The sequence below is a fragment of the Ranitomeya variabilis genome, chromosome 5 (genome assembly GCF_051348905.1).
Source record: "Ranitomeya variabilis isolate aRanVar5 chromosome 5, aRanVar5.hap1, whole genome shotgun sequence".
Classification (NCBI taxonomy): domain Eukaryota; kingdom Metazoa; phylum Chordata; class Amphibia; order Anura; family Dendrobatidae; genus Ranitomeya; species Ranitomeya variabilis.
Window position 1 is genome coordinate 655,900,865 of NC_135236.1, and position 21,893 is coordinate 655,922,757.

The following is a 21,893-nucleotide window of genomic DNA, read 5'->3' on the forward strand; positions in this document are numbered from 1 at the left end:
AATAACTCTATTAGAGAATTTATTTTCATTCCTGTAAAAAAAAATGCACATAAGTGGCTTATAACCCCCCGCCGTTTCCTGCCTTCATTGATATCACTTGGAGTACAGTTGATGGCAGTGATGGGTCAGTACCTCTGTGTTACTTAGGACTCTTTCACAAGTCTGATTTTGCCACATACGAGAAAAACGGACCAATTATTCTGCTCGGACTTCGATCAGAGTTTGGTGCAGGTGTCATCCGTTCTTCTAGTACGTGGAGAAATGGGTCCGATATTTTGACCCATTGACTTGCATTTCCAATTTTGATCCGACCCTCTGATCACAATGGGACATGTCTCCGATATTTTCCTTGGACTGCCTGGTCCGAGGAAAAAAGGAGACGTGCCCAGGCCGATAAAATATCATAGGTGCGAGTCCAAACCACGGATAACACTCGGATGCAAAAATCGGAATGAGCCCTAACTCTGAGGACAAGCTGTTACAGGAGATTGAGAAGAACAATAAACATTCAGAGGAAGACACAGGGGCGGACCAATCACCGCCATCATCTGTACTCCAAATGACCACAGACAGGCGAATAGATCGAAGAAAAGCACGGGCTTGGAAGCCAATTATGTGCAATTTTTTTTTTTTACAGGAATCAAGACAAATCCCAATAATAAAGTGATATGCAAAGTTTCATAATTTCCCATGCTGGCCAAAATTATCAATCAATATTGGGTATCAAAGGACCAATACTGTACCTTTCTCACCCCAAACTATTTATATGTACCTGTAGCTCTTTCAAAGACAAGTCCAGCAATACCTTTACATGGCCGTTTTGTTCCTCCATTACTGAGAAATGAGCGTTAAGAATTGATATGCAAATGAGGCTGAAGAGCTACGGTAGATCTGAAGCCACCGTCACTCCAGCTCTATTCCCCACCCAGCGCTGCCTCTTCCTACTTGACCGACAGCTCTTTTGCCTGAAGTCACACAACATAAAGTTAACCTATCCATTACAGTACATGGCTGCCCACTCTCCCCAGTCCCACAAGCTCGCTGCCTCGGGGTAATCCTTGACGCTGATCTCTCCTTCAAACCACATATCCAAGCCCTTTCCACTTCCTGACGACTTCAACTCAAAAATATTTCACGAATCCGTACATTCCTCAACCAAGAATCTGCAAAAACCCTAGTCCATGCCCTCATCATCTCTCACCTTGACTACTGTAACCTCCTGCTCTGTGGCCTCCCCTCTAACACTCTCGCACCCCTTCAATCTATTCTAAACTCTGCTGCCCGACTAATCCACCTGTCCCCCTGCTATTCCCCGGCCTCTCCCCTCTGTCAATCCCTTCACTGGCTCCCCATTACCCAGAGACTCCAGTACATAACCCTAACCATGACATACAAAGCCATCCACAACCTGTCTCCTCCATACATCTGTGACCTCGTCTCCCGGTACTTACCTACACGCAACCTCCGATTCTCACAAGATCTCCTCCTCTACTCCCCTCTTATCTCCTCTTCCCACAATCGTATACAAGATTTCTCTCGCGTATCACCCCTACTCTGGAACTCTACCACAACACATCAGACTCTCGCCTACCATCGAAACCTTCAAAAAGAGCCTGAAGACCCACCTCTTCCGACAAGCCTACAACCTGCAGTAACCACCGATCGACCACTCCGCTGAATGACCAGCTCTACCCTCACCTACTGTATTCTCACCCATCCCTTGTAGATTGTGAGCCTTCGCGGGCAGGGTCCTCTCTCCTCCTGTACCAGCTGTGACTTGTATTGTTTAAGATTATTGTACTTGTTTTTATTATGTATACCCCTCCTCACATGTAAAGCGCCATGAAATAAATGGTGCTATAACAATAAATAATAATAATAATAATAATAATAAAGGCTGTCAGTCAAGCAGAAGGAGGTGACGCTGGGCGGGGAATAGAGCTGGAGTGACAGAGGCTTCAGCTCTACCATAGCTCTTCAGCCTCATTTGTTGATTTCTCAGTAATGGAAGAAATTACATGTAAAGGTATTGCAGGAACTGTCTGTGTGGATACAGATAGGCCTAAAGCAACATCTTGAGGTGCATTGCATAGCAACATCAAGCGTCACTTTAATCCTAATCAGCACAGGAGGCGCCATGGAGTGAAGACAGAAGAGATAGCCAGAGCCAGAGGGAGTAATGGAGGACACGGCAGGGAGCTGTCCGATTGGTGGGCATGGTGACTATAGTGGGGATTTTTATCTTTAAACCCTTCCTGGACCTAAAAAGAATAAAAAACAAAATGGTGTCCAGCAAATTTAATGGCAAAAAAAAATAATTTTCTGGTGAATCCAAATTATTTTTTAGAGATTCTAAGTGGACTTTATTCGCTCATCTGTAAGAATCTGGTTGCATAAGGCTAAAAAACATTTTAAAGGGGTTTTCCCCTTTAAGAAAATCTTGGCCCCGGGTGTAGTTTGTTTTAAAAGAAAACGGCTATTTGACCCTCCGTGAGATTCCGCTGCAGCTGCAAGTGTCTGGTATTGACATCACATCGACAGTATGGCGGCCCTGTCTGTGAGCTCAGCGACTCTGCGCGGGGAGATCAATCGACACGGGCCGAGCCACTGAGCTCTGTTCGGCTACATAAAATACCAGGCACCGGGAGCAGCGATAGAGACTCTGTTCTGGACCTGGGGAGGGTGAATAAAGTCCTTTTTTTTCCTCCCAGATTTTCTGTTTATTCCTAGCAGCTAGTCCCCCTCTAACAACATGTCGTTCACCATCTCACTCTGCTTTAGTAATCAGATTTAAGAAAAATAATATTTAATGGGAATCTGTCAGCAGATTTGTACTATTTATTCTGAGAGAAGCATAAAAAAACCCTGATTCCAGTGATGTATTAGGCTGTGTGCTATAGTTTCAATACAATCAGTGTTTTATCAGCAGGAGATTATCACTACAGGACTAGGACTCACATGCAGGCCAGTCAGTCTAATCTGTGTATTCCCGCCCCCAGCACTGATTGGCTGCTTGCTTATAGTGTACACAGGAAGCTGCCAATCAGGGGTGTGGGCGGGCTTATACACAGCTCAGCATTATGAGAACTGCTACATCTGCAGCAGAGAAAGCAGGGATTCTATGAAAACTGCACCGAGCAGCCCAGTAAGTGACACATCGCTGGAATCAGGGTTTCAGTCCCGACAACATGCTAATCTCAAATTACATAGCAAAAACCTGGTGACAGATTCCCTTAAAGAAAAGACAATGCAATTAATGGGAAAAGGAACCTATTCAGTGTATTTATCATGAGGGCACAGTGACATTACTATATATATTCTTGATTATTTGACCTAGATCACCTCGAAATAATAAAAAATTGTATATCAATTCAAACTATTGAAAATGAGATAATTATGACACCAATGCTGTATTATTCTGGGAAAAAAAAGCAATCACTCGATCCACGCGGTATAAACATACATTCACTCGATATTAGTAGCAAACATGTACAAACACCCATATATAATAGTAAAACAATGCTCTAATGCGTTTAGTATATATTGATATAATAGCTGTAAAAAAAATCATGAAATCCAAGCTCTTTTTGTGTCATTTTACTGACAATTTTATATTCTTTATGGATACAGTAATAGAATTTATTTTATTATTTTTTTGTACAATTTAGTAACAAGGCTTCAACTTCAATAGCCTATAAAATATTATACAAAGAACTCTTTACATTGAAGCAAACCCAGTTCCTTCAGAAATCTCGAATACTGTTTCTGTAATGAAATCACATGTAATAATCAGATAGAAAGATGCACTTGTGCATATAAAGTACTCGATTTCTTGGCAGCTCTTAAAGTCCCATATTCTTATTATTATTGGGGGTTTTTTTTGTTTTTTTGCCATAGGGCAATATATTGTTTTTTTTTTTCTTTTCTTTGTTCAATTACGGCTTCGAGAGGTCGTTGATTATATCACTGCCACGAATCAACTGCATAATGAAAGAATTAGAACTGAAAATTACATGAAAATTTTCTCTTTTTTTTCCTGATAAAATCCGGAGGTAAAACAAAAAAAAGAAAACACCGTAATAGAGATTACAAGAAAAAAATCATCAAAAAAATAGAGGATTCCTTTTCTTGGCAGTATTGTGTTGTTAGTGAAAAGAACCATCCCTTGCCGTTGTACAGTCCATGTCGACAATTGTTTCTTCTGTGGTAAAGAGGTGACCGAGGCTTGAGTAATGGACTCATGGAGGAGAGTGTACGAAGGCACACCAAGCAGATGGGATGAGTCAATATTAGAATATTGTGGTTTCGTACTTGGTGCTAATCCCCCTTTTTGTTTCTTGCCCTGGCTCAACGATCCAAGGCAGATTGGCGAGAGTCTTTTGATCAGGCTGATCTATCTGTAGAAAGAAAAAGAAAAATTAGGACAGTTTTGATACCCAACGCTCAAAGAATTCACTTCCCATCATGGACAGAGATGTGGAACTCAATCTACAAATTCAAGGAAACTGAGGTTCCTACTTCCTTCTCTTCTACATATTCGGTTGGGGCCAAATTAAATTCGACATATCGGTCAACAACAATTTATTCCAAACTCATTTACATATACACTTGACCTGATCAAGTGTAAGTATGTACTCAATATGAAGTGGAAAGTCAACCACTGCCTGATACTTCTTGCTTATGTTTCCTGAGATCAAAGAATCAGGCATGTTTAAATGCAACATGGCCAACAATTTTTTTCAGAGAGGGAATCAAAACACCACCATACAAACGCAATGGTAAGATGGACTGGAGGAAATTAGTGGATGCCAATGATATAAATCAAATCTGTATTGTTAAGGGCTTTGATATGTGTCTCCCAACCAGGGTTCCTTGAAATGTTGAGAATCCCTGGAACTTGAGTAGGTCTTTCTCGGAAGACAGCAGTTGTAAGACCTGCTACTTTACTGTTGAGGGCTGTGATATGTTTCCCAACCAGGGTTCCTCGAAATGTTGAGGATCCCTGGAACCTGAGTAGGTGTTTCTCAGAAGAAAGCAGTAGTAAAAGCTGCTACTTTATATTTGAGGGCTTTAATATGCGATTCCCAACCAGGGTTTCTTGAAATGTTTAGTAACCTGAAACCTGAGTAGGCATTCCTCAGAAAACAGCAGTAGTAAGTGCTGCCACCTTATAGGTGAGGGCTTTGATATGTGTTTCCCAACCAGGGTTTCTTAAAATGTTGAGGATCCCTAGAAAGTGAGTAGGTGTTCCTCAGAAGACAGCAAAAGTAAGAGCTGCCACCTTATAGGTGAGGGCATTGATATGTGTTTTCCAACCAGGGTTCTGGAACTTGAGTAAGTCTTTCTCGGAAGACAGCAGTTGTAAGATCTGCTACTTTGTGGTTGAGGGCTGTGATATGTGTTTCCCAACCAGGGTTCCTTGAAATGTTGAGGATCCCTGGAACCTGAGTAGGTATTTCTCAGAAGACAGAAGTAGTAAGAGCTGCCACTTTATGGTTAAGTGCTTTGATATGTGTTTCCCAACCAGGGTTACTTGCAATGTTGAGGATCTCTAGAACCTGAGTAGGGGTTTCTCGGAAGACAGCAGTAGTAGGAGCTGCCACTTTTACAATACGAATGGCAAAATAATTTTTGGCAACACAAAGATGCCTGACCTGAGAGCAAGAGAGCTTTCCTCTTGTTGTGGTTGTACTATAATAACATGTTTGGGAATCACTTTCTCAGATGAAGAGGTGGAATTTACTCTGTCTAATAAGCAATTCGGAAAAATACTAATCTGTAAATTACTTTGCAAGTTGATTCTGCAGCTGAACCACCAAGCAATTTTATTTCTCCAAGTGACATAAGTTTACGGCTACAATCTTGTTTCCAAGGCACACATGCAAGCCATCAACATAGTTTCTACGATGCAGAGCACAGGGCTTTTGGGATACAACTGCCCTCATAAGTACAAATGTAACTTCTCACCAACCTATGGCATATAATTTGGGTTCTAGGTCCTTATGTGGGGGGATGATTATTCCCGATCCACTCATTACTTTTCTCACCACAGCCCTGCTGAATGTGACAGCGACTTGCTACCAATCAGTTTCCACTGGCCTTCCACAGCTGTACAGGGTTGGCCATTTATATGGATACACCTAAATAAAATGGGAATGGTTGGTGATATCAACTTCCTGTTTATGGCACATTAGTATATGGGAGGGGGAAAACTTTTCAAGATGGGTGGTGACCATGGCGGCGATTTTGAAGTCAGCCATTTTGGATCCAACTTTATTTTTTTCAGTGGGAAGAGAGTCATGTGACACACAAACTTATTGAGAATTTCACAAGAAAAACAATGGCGTGCTTGGTTTTATCTGACCCCCGTAGACTTTATCTTTGTGGTCATCTAAAGGAAATTGTCTATGCTGTGAAGATACGAGATGGGCAGCATCTGAAACAACGGATACTGGAAGCCTGTGCTAGCATTTATTCTGCGGTGTTGCTATCAGTGTGTCAAGAGTTGGAGAAGAGGGTTACATTGACAATCCAACACAATGGGCAGCAGTTTGAACACATTTTATAAGTGGTCATAAACTTGTAAATAACTCATGAAAGAATAAAGTTATGTTAAAACTAAGCACACCATTGTTTTTCTTGTGAAATTCTAAATAAGTTTGATGCGTCACATGACCCTCTTGCCATTGAAAAAAATAAAGTTGGATCCAAAATGGCTGACTTCAAAATGGCCGCCATGGTCACCACCCATCTTGAAAAGTTTCCCCCTCCCATATACTAATGTGCCACAAACAGGAAGTTAATATAACCAACCATTCCCATTTTATTTAGGTGCATCCATATAAATGGCCCACCCTGTACATCCTATTGTTCTCTCTCTGACCATGGGCATCTTTTACATCACGGTGCAGTAGCCATTTGTTGGTGTGCTCCATTTCCCAAAACAAAGTCCCTGATATAGACTCATTTCTTAAAGGAACAGACAGTAATCAAAGTGGGCAACGCCCGAGTCAAATGCCTTGTTCAAAGTGAACATAACATTTAACAAAGGAATATCTCCAGCCTAAACCATAAATATCGTCCATCTTCAGGTCAGACCTTCTAATTTCATACAAAAGCCTTTTTTGCTTTGCTATTGGGTAAAAGAAGAGAAGTATACCTTGGTAAGAACGTATTTGCCTTTATTTTTTAACATATATTATAATTTTTTTTAAGTAAACCTACAAGAAGAGGGGAAACCCATAACGTCTGCCGTAACATTTATAAAACAAATGAAATACCATCCATGGACAAACATGGCCAAACCATAGCCCTACTCACCACAACTCCCCTTGGCCTAAGATCATCCCTAATTTTGGTTCTTCAAGTACCCGGATACTTACCGTGGCCTTTCGAATGCTGACTCTTGGTTTTGGGATAGGTTTGGTAGGCTTGTTGTCAAAGCTCTCTGGAAGCGTTGAGGAGTGGCCACCTTTTCTGGCCTGTAGTGCGAGCTGATATGCAACTTCAAACGCCTGTCCTAATGTCAAGATGATCTCATAGGCTAAATTCTACGAAGAGGAAAAAAGGTATTCATACTGTATTTATACTGTACAGTGCAAACGTTTTAGACAGGCATGGAAATAAGAATGGTTTAAAAAAATACAACTGTTGGTATATTATTTTTATTAATGAACAAAAGTGAAATCTAAATAAATATTTGGCGTCACCACACTTTGTCTTCACCAGTTCTTGTACACTTGTACACAATATTAGAAGGAACTTGGCAGGGAGGTTGTTCCAAACATCTTGAAGGACTAACCACAGATCACTGTATCTCACTGGTGTAAATCCTTCTATCTCTTCATATAATCCCAGACAGGTTTGATCATGTTGTGATCAGGGTTCTATGGTCGTCATTTCATCACTTACAGGACCCCTGCTGCCATTTGTATGCACTCCAATTCCTATGTTTTTATGTATAGTTGAGAAGCTTGGCCTTGTTTCCACGTGGAAAGTATGGTTTTTAGCAACAATTTTACATCAAGATGGATGTAACTCGGTCCCAGTTGGGTCTGAGTTGATGGCACTGCTGGACATCTTCCGATTTCGAAGGGAAGTAAGCATGATGTGCCTTTCATCTGCTGCACTAAGTTTCCATGGCTGCCCACTGAGTCTACAGTCCTAAAAGTTGCCCATTTCCTGATAATCGCAGTGCTGAGAAATACAGGCTTATACTTATCCATAATGCAATAGCATCAGAGAGGCGTCTGATTGGCTCCAAATTTATGCCACAGCAGGACAATGTTTCCAAACATCCAGCCCATAACATTAAGAATCATTCCGAGTGTAAAAAAGCACAAGCAGTCCTGGAAGTAACGATACAGTCCCCCCACAAAACCCTGATCTCAACATCATCTAGTCTGCCTGGGAATACATGGAGAGACAGAGGGAGTTGTACAGAAGATATGAGGTTGGTTTTCCAAGATATTTGGAACAACTTCCCTGACGAGTTCCCAGTGTACCTAGAAAAAATAATGAAGGCAAAAGGGCAATCACACCAAATATTTCTGTAATTTAGATTTCTCTTTTGTTCATTCACTTTTGCATTTTTTTTATTTAGAAAAAAAATATTAACATATCTAATATTGAAAACATTCTTACTTTGCAGCATTTTTTTTTTACCTAAAACTCTTGTGTGGCACAGAATAATATATATACAGTGGATGAAATAAGTATTGAACACGTCACCAATTTTCAAAGTAAATATATTTTTAAAGGTGCTATTGACATGAAATTCTCACCAGATGTCGGTAACAACCCATCTAATCCACACATTCAAATAAATCAAACCATAGATGTGCATAAATTAAGTTACGTGTCATAATGAGAAATGACACAGGGAAAAGGTATTGAACACATGAAGAAAGAGAGGTTTAAAAAGCCATTAAAAGTCATGACACTAGCTGAAATCTATCACTAATTAGAAAGCAATCCAGCCACTTAGTGGCAAATAATATCAGCTGGTTCCAGTGATGGCCCATAAATAGGTGTCTCATTAACAAGGTGCGACACAAGAAACATCTCATGATGGTTAAAACCAGTGAGCTTTATCAAGACCTTTACAACCTTATTGTTGCAAAACATCCTGATGCAATTTGTTACAGAATTACTGAAGGTCCCAGTATGCACTGTTAGGGCCATAATCCGGAAGAGAAAAGAACATAATTTCTCCATAAACCGGCCACGACCAGGTGCTCTCTGCAAGATTTCAGACACAGGAGTGAAAAGAATTATCAGAAAAATTGTCGATGAGTCAAGGACCACCTGCAGAGAGCTACAGAAAGGCCTGGAAGTTCTTACTGTAGCTAGAGTAAAATTTGCTCAACAATATTTAGAGGAGCCTGTGAAATACTGTGAGAATATAGTCTGGTCAGATGAGACCAAAATTGAACTTACACTAATATACACTATATTTGGAGGCCAAAAGGCCCTACATATCACCCCAAAATACCATACCAACAGTGAAGTTTGGAGGTGGGAACATCAGGTGTGGGGCTGTTTTTCAGCATACGGCACTGGCAAACTTTATATGATTGAAGGAAGGATAAATGGACAAATGTATAGAGGTATTCTTGAAAAAAATCTGCTGCCATCAGGATGATGAAGATAAAACGAGAGTGGACATTTCAGCAAGTCAATGATTCCAAACACACAGCCAAGGAAACTCTCAATTGGTTTCAGACAAAGAAAATAAAGCTTCTATAACGGCCAAGCCGATCACCGGACCTGAATCCAATAGAACATTTATCAAACTAACTAACTAAAAGTTCATAAAAGGAGCCCATGGGACCTTCAGGATGTAAAGAGTGTTTGTGTGGAGGAATGGGTCAAAATCACATCTGAGCAATGCCTGTGACTAGTTTCTCCATACAGGGGACATCTTGAAGCTTCATCACCAGTAAAGGCTTTTGTATGAAGTATTAAATAAATATTAGTAACTGTTTTCAATACTTATCCCTGTGTCATTTCTCATTATTACACATATAATTTATGGACGTCTATGGTTTGATTTCTTTGCCTGTGTGGATTGGATGGGTTGTCACCTTTAGAAATAGATTTACTGAGAAAACTGGTGACATGTTCAATACTTATTTCACCCTCTGTATTTGTATCCGTGCTATTAAATTATCAAATTATTATAAAAAGTAGCTCAGCACTAACCACATCAAAAGCTGTGAAGACGTGACAATAGTGGAGGTTAGATTTCAAGTCTTTTGTGATATATGCGAAGGTAGAAAGGTCTTCGGGATCCTGGGCAGCACATGATATATTGCGAATTTCATGTTCAGCGATAATCCCCTGGGGAAGATAAAACAAAATTAATTTCCATATTTCCATACACGCTCCTGAATCCTAATGTAAAACACAGGAAAACATGTGTATACAAGAAAAAGATTAATTATGTTGATGTAGGGGGGTGTCCTAGGGGTAAACCGTGCTTATTTTAATGCAAATATCTCCTTTGGTAATGTATGCATGTGTCTGCATTGTTGTTGTAGCGTTCGATTGTTTTGCTTTTGGGCCGTTTGTGGTTCTCCTTTGGGGAGACAAAAATGGGAATTTACTTCATGCCGATCCTGCTGTCTACACCCGGTAAAATGATGACGGGAAGATGCGCTGGCCTCTAGTTCATTCAGCAGGGGGCTAGTCATGTGCAAACTCTTCTCGACGTTAACAACTTATGATGTCCCAGGTTTTTTTGCGTCTTTAAATAGCTACCGGACAACATCAGTTCCTCCTAACTGCCCCCATACACCTGTACGCTAGCTCGGGCATACATGTGGTTTCAATAAGGCGCACTTCTTTTACACCCCCTTGTAGGACGGACTAACCCTCAGGCCAATCCATCACCTCTGTCTTCTTAATATTTCCTACCCTGCTTAAAACTGGCTTTGTTGTGAGGGCACGATTGTGTCCTGTCTCTTTAAAGGGGTCATTATGGCTCTCAAAGACGCTCACCCACCTTCACATCTATGCACCCATAAGGCATTAAAATTAGTACATTCCTCAACCTTTTCATAAACATGTTTACTTCAATGGGAAGAGGAGCCTGACTCTGTATTTTGCAATCCCTTGGCTACCCCTATAAATAATAGATCATAGTCTGATTCTACTGAAATTCGCCCTACTTTGATGTAATGTGTGCATGACCAGTCTAAGCTGTGTGACCTAAGTAGGCATCAATCAAGGAAACGGCATCAGTAATAGTACAAAACTGAGCACATTTAATTATACTCTAGATGTTTACGATTTTATTGAGCAATCACCATAATAAAATCATGTTTATTTCCAATATGGAACTATTGCTGATAGGTTGGGTTTAAAAGGGATTGTCCACCGGTCACTGATGAGGGGTAAACTCCCCGAAACACCGGTCTGCTAATCAAGTTTCAGATCTGGCTTCTTCTTGTAAGTCATGTCTATAGGGTTGATATTGACTTTTACTTCCAATATAGAGCTTCAGTCTTCTTTCTCTCTCAAAAGACTATTTGCATTGGGGATTGTTCAGGAATCGAAAAAAAGGATCAGTGTGACGCTGAGTCACTTCTCCCGGCCAAGCCGTGAGACTCGATAGTCAAGGAGTCCGATTTCAGAATCCAGGAGGGTACGTCATAAACAGAAAGTAAAGACAAAGGTGTAATCAGGTAACGTTCCGAGGTCAGAATACCAGGAGGATAGCAGATCAGAGCAGAAGAGGTTAAACAGATGGATGGGATGGTCGAACGAGGTCCAAGGTCAGGCAACGAAAGATCTACAAACAGAATGCAAGGCACAGAGAAACAAACCACACAGTAGCTGAATGTACATCTGGCAGAGATCTGGGAGACACAGCCCAGTTAAGTAGCCCGGATGTTCAGGTCCGGTTGACGTCATTGAGGTTACCGCAGATCACTGAGGCTGCATTTCCAGCCAGGCAAATGAACTGCGGTGACCTCAGCACCATTTATAACTATAGGATTACTAATGGATAGGAGTCTTATAGATGTCTCTCCATTACTAATCCGTAGGTTTGATGTTACCAGACGATACAAAGATGACATGAACCCCACAAGTGTGAACCCCACTTGCACCGCTACAGGGCAAGTGGGAATAGCCAAGCTAAGTGCCAGAATTAGTGTATCTAATAGATGCGCCTTTTCTGGGCATCTGCGGACTGCTATTTTTAGGCTGGGGGGCCAATATCTATGGCTCCTTACAAGCCCGAGAATACCAGCCCCCAGCTGTCTGCTTTAGTAAGGCTGTTTGTCAAAAATGGGGGGGGGACACCATGCCATTTTTCTAAATTATTATTTAAATAATTTAAAAAACAGCGTGGGTACCCCTCTTTGCTTGACAACCAGCCTTGGGGTTACACCCCGTAGCTGTCAGTTATGCTTGGCTGGTTATCAAAAATACAGGGGAACCTATGCTGTTTTTTAAAAAAATTACATATTTAGAGCGCAGGTCCAGGCTGATGAATACTCCCATCAGCTGCCGCCTGCTCTTACTGTTATTAGCGGCAGCAGGCGTAGGCTGATGGGAGTAGTAGTTCCACCAGCTGGCACCAGTAACCAGAGGTAAACTTTTTACCTCTGATCACAGCTGCGGACTCGCTGTCATTTGATGATGATTTTACCGCCGATCAGAAGCAGTGTTTTCCTAGCAGTCCTGCACATGTCAGTGCGATAAACACCCGGCATCCGGGTGGCCGAACCTGAACAATAACACGGACTTCCTGATGAAGTCCGTGTTCGGTGTCCGTGCCCAAACAACAAGTGTTTAGTACGGAAGCCAAACTTTATTGATCAGGTTCGCCCATCTCTAATCAATAGTACTGAACATGGTCTACAACACGGCAAAAATTATTTTAAAATGTACTTGCCGTTTAGGAGAAGAATTGCACACAACCCAAAGACAAGAGTGGTGATCTAAAATATCTCATGAGAATTCATCTCAGTATGACCCATCCTACAATTACTGGAAAATGTTTATCGTCTTGGTGTTAGTCATCCATCATCACAATAAGTACCATTTTGGAAGTCTTAATGTTCTTCTGTTTTGATGCAAAGGTTCTATGTCCCCCATGAGGGAATGCTTCCGTGACTCACAACCTGATTTTGCGGGTTGGAGAAGCTCAGTTTGTGTACATGCATTTGTATTCCGGCTGTAATCGGCTCCGTATGACTCTCCCTCACTTGGAGGGGCTCAGTGAAGCATTTACGCAATGACAAATTATTACCTATTTCCTGTATGTACCAGGCTCGTCTGCAGTGATCTGATGCCTAATGAAGCATATTGGGGATCTGTGGGTATTGTGATTAGGCTTTAACCTCACTACGAATAATAATATTGTAGAGCGGGGTTGATCATCCATTATAAAGAATACCAAGGTGGGTGCCAAGGTACAGTTATGGCCTTTTCAATATTATTAAAACAACTGATTTATCTCAACGATCCTTTTCCATATTCCCCTTTTAGGGCATATTGATGAAGACTTCTGACCCCCCCCCAGAGTTGGCATGCTATTCAGTTCGATGACCATATGTAATACCATATTTCCCCCGTAGTGGTCACTACAGGAAAAATAAGCAGACAATGGCCTCATATCCTCTAGTGGAGGCAAGATCCATGCCAATTAACTGATCAATGTGATGGCTGTCATATTAAAAGGTTTCCCTTAGATTAGATAAGAGCCACCACATTGTTTGGAACCGCCATTTCATCTTTAAGACTCAAGATGCAACGTATAAATGTAGTTGCCATGCATGTGCACAGCCTTCTCCTATAAAGGGTAACTAACGTTACTAGGTTTTGAGATGTTTTCATCTATGTCTCGGTTCTGAGACTCCACTGATCACTCAAAGAAAGGGGTAGAAGTGCCCATTTATCCTTGAGCATGACCAATGGTCAATAGAAAGTCTAGGTAATGTAAGGATGCAGCTGGACAGGTTCTAAATGGGAGATATGTGTCACCTAGGTGGTTAGCCTTAGTAATGTGAAGCCTGGAAAAGCAGGCTCTGACACCATTAGTGCTGAGAAGAAATTTTAAAGGGCAAAGATTTTGGGTCCAGATTTTAGGAACAGCTAGAAGAGTTGGGTGGGACTGGCTGCTCCTAAATCTCCAATCGAGGCTTTTCAGACCATTTAAAAGGCATCTGAGCTGTCTGCGATGTTGTCTGTGTGTGGAAGAAGGGAAGGACTCTAATGGTGGTTAATCTTATTGGGCGAGCCATATCTGCTAGTGCATGTACTGTTTACCTTGTTTTAATGTTATACTTTTGTGCCCGGAAGAAGGTTTCACCATCTTTTTTTCAAAAACTAGCAAATTACAACTAGTAATGCAAAAAAATGTTGATTATTATTGCATAACTAAGAGATGTGACTTCAGGGGTCTGGTAAACTGATTGATAGCCCCTATGATCCTGATATTGATGCCAATTTAGTATAGTAAGGAGACATAAGGGCATTTTATATTTGGTTGTCTATCTGGAGGTTTGATAAAGAAAATATGGCTGCGTCCTCCCAGAAAAAGTGCCACTCTCATCAATGAGATGTACCTAGTCTGCAATTTAGTCTCATTAAAGTGATTGGGGATTAGATTCAATATCAATCACATTCCAAAGACAAGAGTGGCATTTTTGTTTCTTATCTCAAACCACCCCTTTAAATTGTATATACTTTTCTAAAGCACATCAGATAATCTGGTTCAAACCATTTCATGTTAATATGTGTTAGATTTTCATTTGCAGGTTACACACTTATTTATTTTAATATGTAGTAACGTACAAGAAGAAATAAATTACTACAGCCCTTTACTTCCTTCCTGCTAATGTCAGCTATAGGGTCAGATAAAATAGGAGAGTAAGAGAACTACTTGAAATATTAATCCCTAACTGGGAATCAATTTGTTTGTGAGTCCCTGGAGAGAACATGTTTGCTAATAAAAACCTGTGATTACAGCAGCCTCTGCAAGGATCTAACCCCTTCACATCGCGGACAATTTACATTTCCATTTTTTCCTCCTCTTTTTCCCAGAGCCATAGTTCTTATTTTTACATCAACATAGACATGCGAGGGCTCGTTTTTTGCGGGGCGAGTTGCACTTTTGAATTACCCCATTCATTTTTCCATATAGTGTACTGGAAAATGGGAAACAAATTACAACTGCGGTGAAATTGGGAAAAAAAAACAGCAATTCTGACATTGTTTTTTGGGAATTGTTTTTACGGTGCACATGTCGTGGTAAAAATTACCATGCAATATGATTCTTCTCATCAATACGATTTTGCCGATACCCAACATGTCCAGTTTTTTTTATTATTTTAGAGGTGAAAAAAAATCATACATTTGCAAAAAAATATTTTTTTGGGAGGTTATGTCGCCAATGTCCAAGACCCGTAACAATTTTATTTTTCACCAGATGGAGCCATGTTATGGCTTATGATTTGCGTTGCAAGATGACGTTTTTATTAGTACTACTTTGGAATAGATGTGACTTTTTCATCACTTGTTTCAGACTTTTTTGTGTAATTGCAGCAGACAAAAAAAAAAAAGTAATTTTGACGTTCTTGAATTTTATCCGTTTTCGGTGTTTACTGATTTATATTTTGATACATCGGACTTTTCTAAACACGTGGATACCACATGTGTGTAATTTTTAATTTTTTTATATCTTTATTTTCAATGGGGGGAAAAGGGGAGGTAATTTAAACTTTTAATTTTTTTATTTAATATTTAAATTTATTTATTTTTTTTACTTTTCACAGTTATCATCTGATCGCGCTTGTTCTGCATACAGCAGTGCCACAGTATTTCTGCATATAGGAAAAATCTCCTTTGAAGTCCGACGACAGACGAGATTTCAAAGGAGGTCTGTAATGACAGGCACGGGGGTCATCAGCAGACCCCCGGCTGTCATGAAAACCCATAGGTGTCCTGCAATCATGTCATGGGGCGGAGAAAATGACGCGTGCGCACGCGTCAGCGAGTGTTAAATGCCGCTGTCAGAGACTGACAGCAGCATTTAACAAATTAACAGCCGCAGACGATTACAACAAGAAAAATGAATCTCACCTTATTAACAGCATCCATAAACTTCACTCCTTTGTAAGAAACTGACAGAATAATAGTCGGAGCCTTCTTCATTTGTTCTGACGATTTCTGAGAATGCAGAAAATTACAGTTAAATTCTGAAGTCAAATAAAACATGACAATAGTATAAGAGTACAGAATGTGCACAGTAGCGTTTTAACCCCAAAACCAATTCATAGAAGACCTATGGTCTATCTGAAAAGAGGAGAATAACCACCAATGTGCAGAATAACTGGATGGATGAATGTTGGAAAAGTCATTTATGCTAAGGGATTAATTGTCTACACAGCAAGTCAGGTTTGATGTTCAAGTGGTTCAAATATACTAATTGTCTCTTCAGAGAGGAAGAGGACGTAAACTCTAGTCCGACCTATTGGAAGAAGCAATCCGAAAAGTCAATATCAACCCTCTAACGAGCTTTACTGCATAACTTAGAATAAAAGCCAAACCAGAAACTCAATTTGCAGACACGTGTTTCGGGGTGTTTGCCCCTCCTCAGTGAAAAGCGTGAGATCTTGATTTGGCAGTATGGGATGCCTCTGACTGAGGTCTAAGGGGTGAAGACTCTCTGTGTGGAGAGTGACATGCCAGGGTAAGAAGGCATGGCTCAGATAATGATGTGTTCCTGAATATGGTTATACTGTTATCCACCCTCTACGTATTGGAGATGGCAAGGAAGGGTTCAAATAATCACTTTTGGTATACACTACTGATATAACACTATGATCTCAGCTGTTTCTGTGATCCAACAGGAAAAAAGGCTCATGAAACATGGAATAAAAAGGAATACTTGGAACCTTCAGAAAAAAAACATTACACATAGAGAGATCCCAAAATATTGGTTGGAAAGAGATACAAACAATGCATAGTGGAGCAAATAGAGACAAACAAGGCCCCCCAAGTAAATTCTTCTAGAAAATCACAACCAGACACTGATCCATTCTAATGGTCACTGTCGTTTCAACAAAGCATGTATAAATGCATAGTAGAAACGAATATAATAACTATCATATCAGAAAAATGTGCCTCTTTCTCCGCTTATGAGCCACTTTTTCTCCTACCACAACATATTATTCACTCTGAAAAAAGGTTAACAATCCATCTTTCTCAAGACAAGTTGAACTGACAGCTTTCTGAGGGTTTAGCTGCATAATGAAGTCTATGGAGAGGGGAGAGGGATGAACTGGTCGAAAAAACAGGGTAGGGAGACACAGACAGATCATGCTGTTGCTTTTTAGTAAGTAAGATACCAGATGAAAAGACATGGAGGCTACCTGGACTCAAAGACAAAATGATAGTGACATCAAGTAGGGACAAAAGTACAAGAGAAATATGCATACGAGAGAAAGGAAATACTGTTGCAATGTATTAGCAATATAGAGGTATGAGTCCAGGAGGCCACTAGCTGGCACATTTGGTGCATGAGCTGTGTCCGTCTGGGCTTATTTCTGCCAGATCCGCTCATGATTTTTGATTGACAGTGTATATCAGAGATGATGTTGGGTAGCAGAACCTTTGTTTGCACTATAAATCAAAAAGTGGGAGCGGCACTGGCGCAGAGATGTGGAGAAGAGCCGAAAACCGCATGTGGAATGATATGCCCACCAGTGCACTTGCAAGCCGAATTTCCATGTGAATAAAACATGAAGTTTGGAACAGACTCCTGGATAACAACTAAATGGGTATCAGAGAAATCCAGGAACGAGGGCACCAGATTTCCTCCTTTTGGTAACTTGAATAGTACAGAAAAATCACAACGTTTTGGCAGCACAGGACATTTATCAAGCCATAAAAAGAAAGATATCTATTGCAACCATAACTAAATAGATACTTGTCACACTCGGACACGGGTAAGTCCAATGGATGACTTAGGATACAGGATAGAAACAGGGAGAGGAAGGCCCTAAATGTAGGAGCAAGGGACTGGACACTGTCACGCACAGTGCGGGAAGACTTAAGTTCAACACGAGGGGAAGAAGGGAAGGAAGCACAAACGCTAGGGAAAGGGAGTAGTGGAGACCCCTAGGCAGATCTAATAGCACCCTGTCTCCCCTACCGTCCCTATATTGGTTCCACACCAAACGCCGAGCAGGAACATAAGCCCTATATATCCCTAGAGCTAGGCCCTGAAAAGGGAAGTGGGGATGAGCACTGGTCAGTCCCCACTGAACACTAAAGAGAAGAAGGAAGACAAACAAGTGGGAAGCAACTTAGCCTGAGCAGACTCAGAGAGGTAACACCAAACGTCCTCCCACAGCACCACAGGAAGTTAGCCGCTCCAAGCCATCACAAGGCAAAATGTGAATATCACCGGCAACTCCCTGAAGCAGATTGGGAGTCTATAAACACCCAGATCCAGGTGTGTCAATTAGAGCCAGAGGGAGGTTGCTACTGGGTTCAAAAGTCAGAAAGATTAAGAAGGCATCTGCAATGCCAAACGCAAAGACCTTCTGCAGCCAGATGCAGAGCCACTGTCTTTAGTATCTGATACACCTGTGACAGACACCTCCTGACACCAATCTGTGTCTGTCCCTTAACTCCCCTAATGTCCTATGCGGGTCCTTCCCACTGCTGCCGTCACGTGCCTAGTTCCTGATTGTCTCCTCATTGTACCCTGGTTAGTGCACTGGCCGGCAGTGACACTAGCCTCACCACTGCAGATGGTAAAACATAGGGGAGGAGAAAAACACAGGACAGACAAAGAAAAAGGGACAGAATACTCAGCTTCAGGCTCTGCTGCCAAGCTCCACAGCAGCATAGAAACAGCACCCGGAATCTGAACTCCCACAGCTGCAGCAGAACCAAGGACACAAGAGAGCTCCTCACTCCAGGCTGATCTGCATAAGAATAACTCTATTACGATCAGCTGATCGGTCATGTGACTGTTATGACCCCAATGGCAGAGGGTCTCAGGAATAATGTTAAGTCTGTAAATACAGAAAACCAGCTCATAGGGCAGTGGTAACTGGGCTGACCATATAACTAATCCTAGCACTACAAATACCAGCAGCCGGGGAACGTTCCTACGTTGATCCTAGACGTCTCGCGCCAGCCGGAGAGCTAACTACCCCTAGAAGGGAAAAGAAAGACCTTTCTTGCCTCCAGAGGAAATACCCCAAAAGTTGGATAGAAGCCCCCCACAAATAATAACGGTGAGGTAAGAGGAAAAGACAAACATAAGAATGAGCTAGGTATTTAGCAAAGAGAGGCCCACTAGCTAATAGCAGAATATAGAAAGATAACTTATATGGTCAGCAAAAAATCCTATCAAAAATATCCACACTGGAAATTCAAGAACCCCCGAACCGTCTAACGGCCCGGGGGGAGTAAAACCAGCCCCCTAGAGCTTCCAGCAAGGACAGGAATCACATTTAGTACAAGCTGGACAAAAATGATAGCAAACAAATAACCAAAAAAACAAAGAAGCAAGACTTAGCTTAATTTTGCACGAACCAGGACCAGCAAACAGGAGCAAACAGAATGTGTCTGATAACATCGATGCCAGGCACTAGACTAAGGTTCCAGGAGGTTAATATAGCAACACCCCTGAAGTAACGACCCAGCTGGGTGCAAACTGAGGGAAGGAAATCCCAGAGTCATATCACTAGTAACCACAAGAGGGAGCCAAAAAAGTCTAATTCACAACAGTACCCCCTCCTTAAGGAGGGGTCACCGAACCCTCACCAAGACCACCAGGGCGATCAGGATGAGCAGCGTGAAAGGCACGAACTAAATCGGCCGAATGCACATCAGAGGCAACCACCCAGGAATTATCCTCCTGACCATAACCCTTCCACTTGACCAAATACTGAAGCCTCCGCCTGGAGAGACGAGAATCCAAGATCTTCTCCACCACGTACTCCAACTCGCCCTCAACCAACACCGGAGCAGGAGGCTCAGCAGAAGGAACCACAGGCACAACGTAGCGTCGTAACAAAGACCTATAGAACACGTTGTGAATGGCAAACAAAACCGGAAGATCCAAGCGAAAGGACACTGGATTAAGGATTTCCAATATCTTGTAAGGACCGATGAAGCGAGGCTTAAATTTAGGAGAGGAGACCTTCATAGGAACAAATCGAGAAGACAGCCACACCAAATCCCCAACACGAAGTCGGGGACCCACACCGCGGCGGCGGTTGGCAAAACGCTGAGCCTTCTCCTGTGACAATTTTAAGTTGTCCACCACATGATTCCAGATCTGCTGCAACCTATCCACCACAGAATCTACCCCAGGACAGTCAGAAGGCTCCACATGTCCTGAGGAAAACCGAGGATGGAAACCAGAGTTGCAGAAAAATGGCGAAACCAAAGTAGCGGAACTAGCCCGATTATTTAGGGCAAACTCAGCCAACGGCAAGAAGGTCACCCAATCATCCTGATCTGCCGAAACAAAACACCTCAAGTAAGCCTCCAGAGTCTGATTAGTTCGCTCAGTTTGTCCATTAGTCTGAGGATGAAAGGCAGACGAGAACGACAAATCAATGCCCATCCTAGCACAAAAGGATCGCCAGAACCTGGAAACAAACTGGGATCCTCTGTCAGACACAATATTCTCAGGAATGCCGTGTAAACGAACCACATTCTGAAGGAACACAGGAACCAGATCGGAAGAGGAAGGCAGCTTAGGCAAAGGCACCAAATGGACCATTTTTGAAAAGCGATCACATACGACCCAGATGAGACATACCCCGAGACACCGGGAGATCAGAAATGAAATCCATGGAAATATGTGTCCAAGGCCTCTTCGGGACAGGCAAGGGCAAGAGCAACCCGCTGGCACGGGAACAGCAAGGCTTAGCTCGAGCACAAGTCCCACAGGACTGCACAAATGACCGTACATCCCGTGACAAGGAAGGCCACCAAAATGACCTAGCCACCAGATCTCTGGTGCCAAAAATTCCCGGATGACCTGCCAACACCGAGGAATGAACCTCGGAAATGACTCTGCTGGTCCACTTACCAGGAACAAACAGTCTGTCAGGTGGACAAGAGTCAGGTCTACCAGCTTGAAATCTCTGCAACACACGTCGCAAATCAGGAGAAATGGCTGACAAAATAACTCCTTCTTTAAGAATACCAACAGGTTCTGTGACTCCAGGAGAGTCAGGCACAAAGCTCCTTGAAAGAGCATCAGCTTTCACATTCTTTGAACCTGGTAAATACGAGACCACAAAGTCAAAACGGGAGAAAAACAATGACCAGCGGGCCTGTCTAGGATTCAAGCGTTTAGCAGACTCGAGATACATCAAATTTTTGTGATCAGTCAAGACCACCACACGATGCTTAGTACCCTCGAGCCAATGACGCCACTCCTCAAATGCCCACTTCATGGCCAGTAATTCCCGATTGCCTACATCATAATTCCGCTCAGCAGGCGAAAACTTCCTAGAGAAGAAAGCACATGGTCTCATTACCGAGCAACCAGGGCCTCTCTGTGACAAAACGGCCCCTGCCCCAATCTCAGAAGCATCCACCTCGACCTGAAAGGGAAGTGAGACATCAGGCTGGCACAAAACAGGCGCCGAAGTAAACTGGCGCTTCAACTCCTGGAACGCCTCCACGGCCGCAGGAGCCCAGTTAGCAACATCAGAACCTTTCTTGGTCATATCCGTCAAAGGTTTAACAACGCTAGAAAAATTAGCGATAAAACGACGGTAGAAGTTAGCAAAACCCAAGAACTTCTGAAGACTCTTAACTGACGTGGGTTGAGTCCACTCATGAATAGCTCGGACCTTGACTGGGTCCATCTCCACAGCAGAAGGGGAAAAAATAAACCC

General features: G+C 42.1%; 1 protein-coding gene across 4 annotated transcripts in view; it reads right to left on the reverse strand.

Moving 5' to 3' along the window:
• Nucleotides 1-2,710: 2,710 nt before the first annotated feature.
• Nucleotides 2,711-21,893, reverse strand: part of ANKS1B (ankyrin repeat and sterile alpha motif domain containing 1B) — a 161,095-nt gene continuing 141,912 nt past the window's right edge. For all 4 annotated transcript variants that reach the window (XM_077266459.1, XM_077266456.1, XM_077266458.1 and 1 more), the window contains 4 exons: nucleotides 16,096-16,182; nucleotides 10,204-10,341; nucleotides 7,383-7,550; nucleotides 2,711-4,397 (listed from right to left, as the gene is read on the reverse strand). In XM_077266459.1, coding sequence (XP_077122574.1) covers nucleotides 4,290-4,397; nucleotides 7,383-7,550; nucleotides 10,204-10,341; nucleotides 16,096-16,182 — 501 coding nt within the window. In that variant the 3' untranslated portion in view covers nucleotides 2,711-4,289. The remainder of the gene's footprint in view (nucleotides 4,398-7,382; nucleotides 7,551-10,203; nucleotides 10,342-16,095; nucleotides 16,183-21,893) is intronic.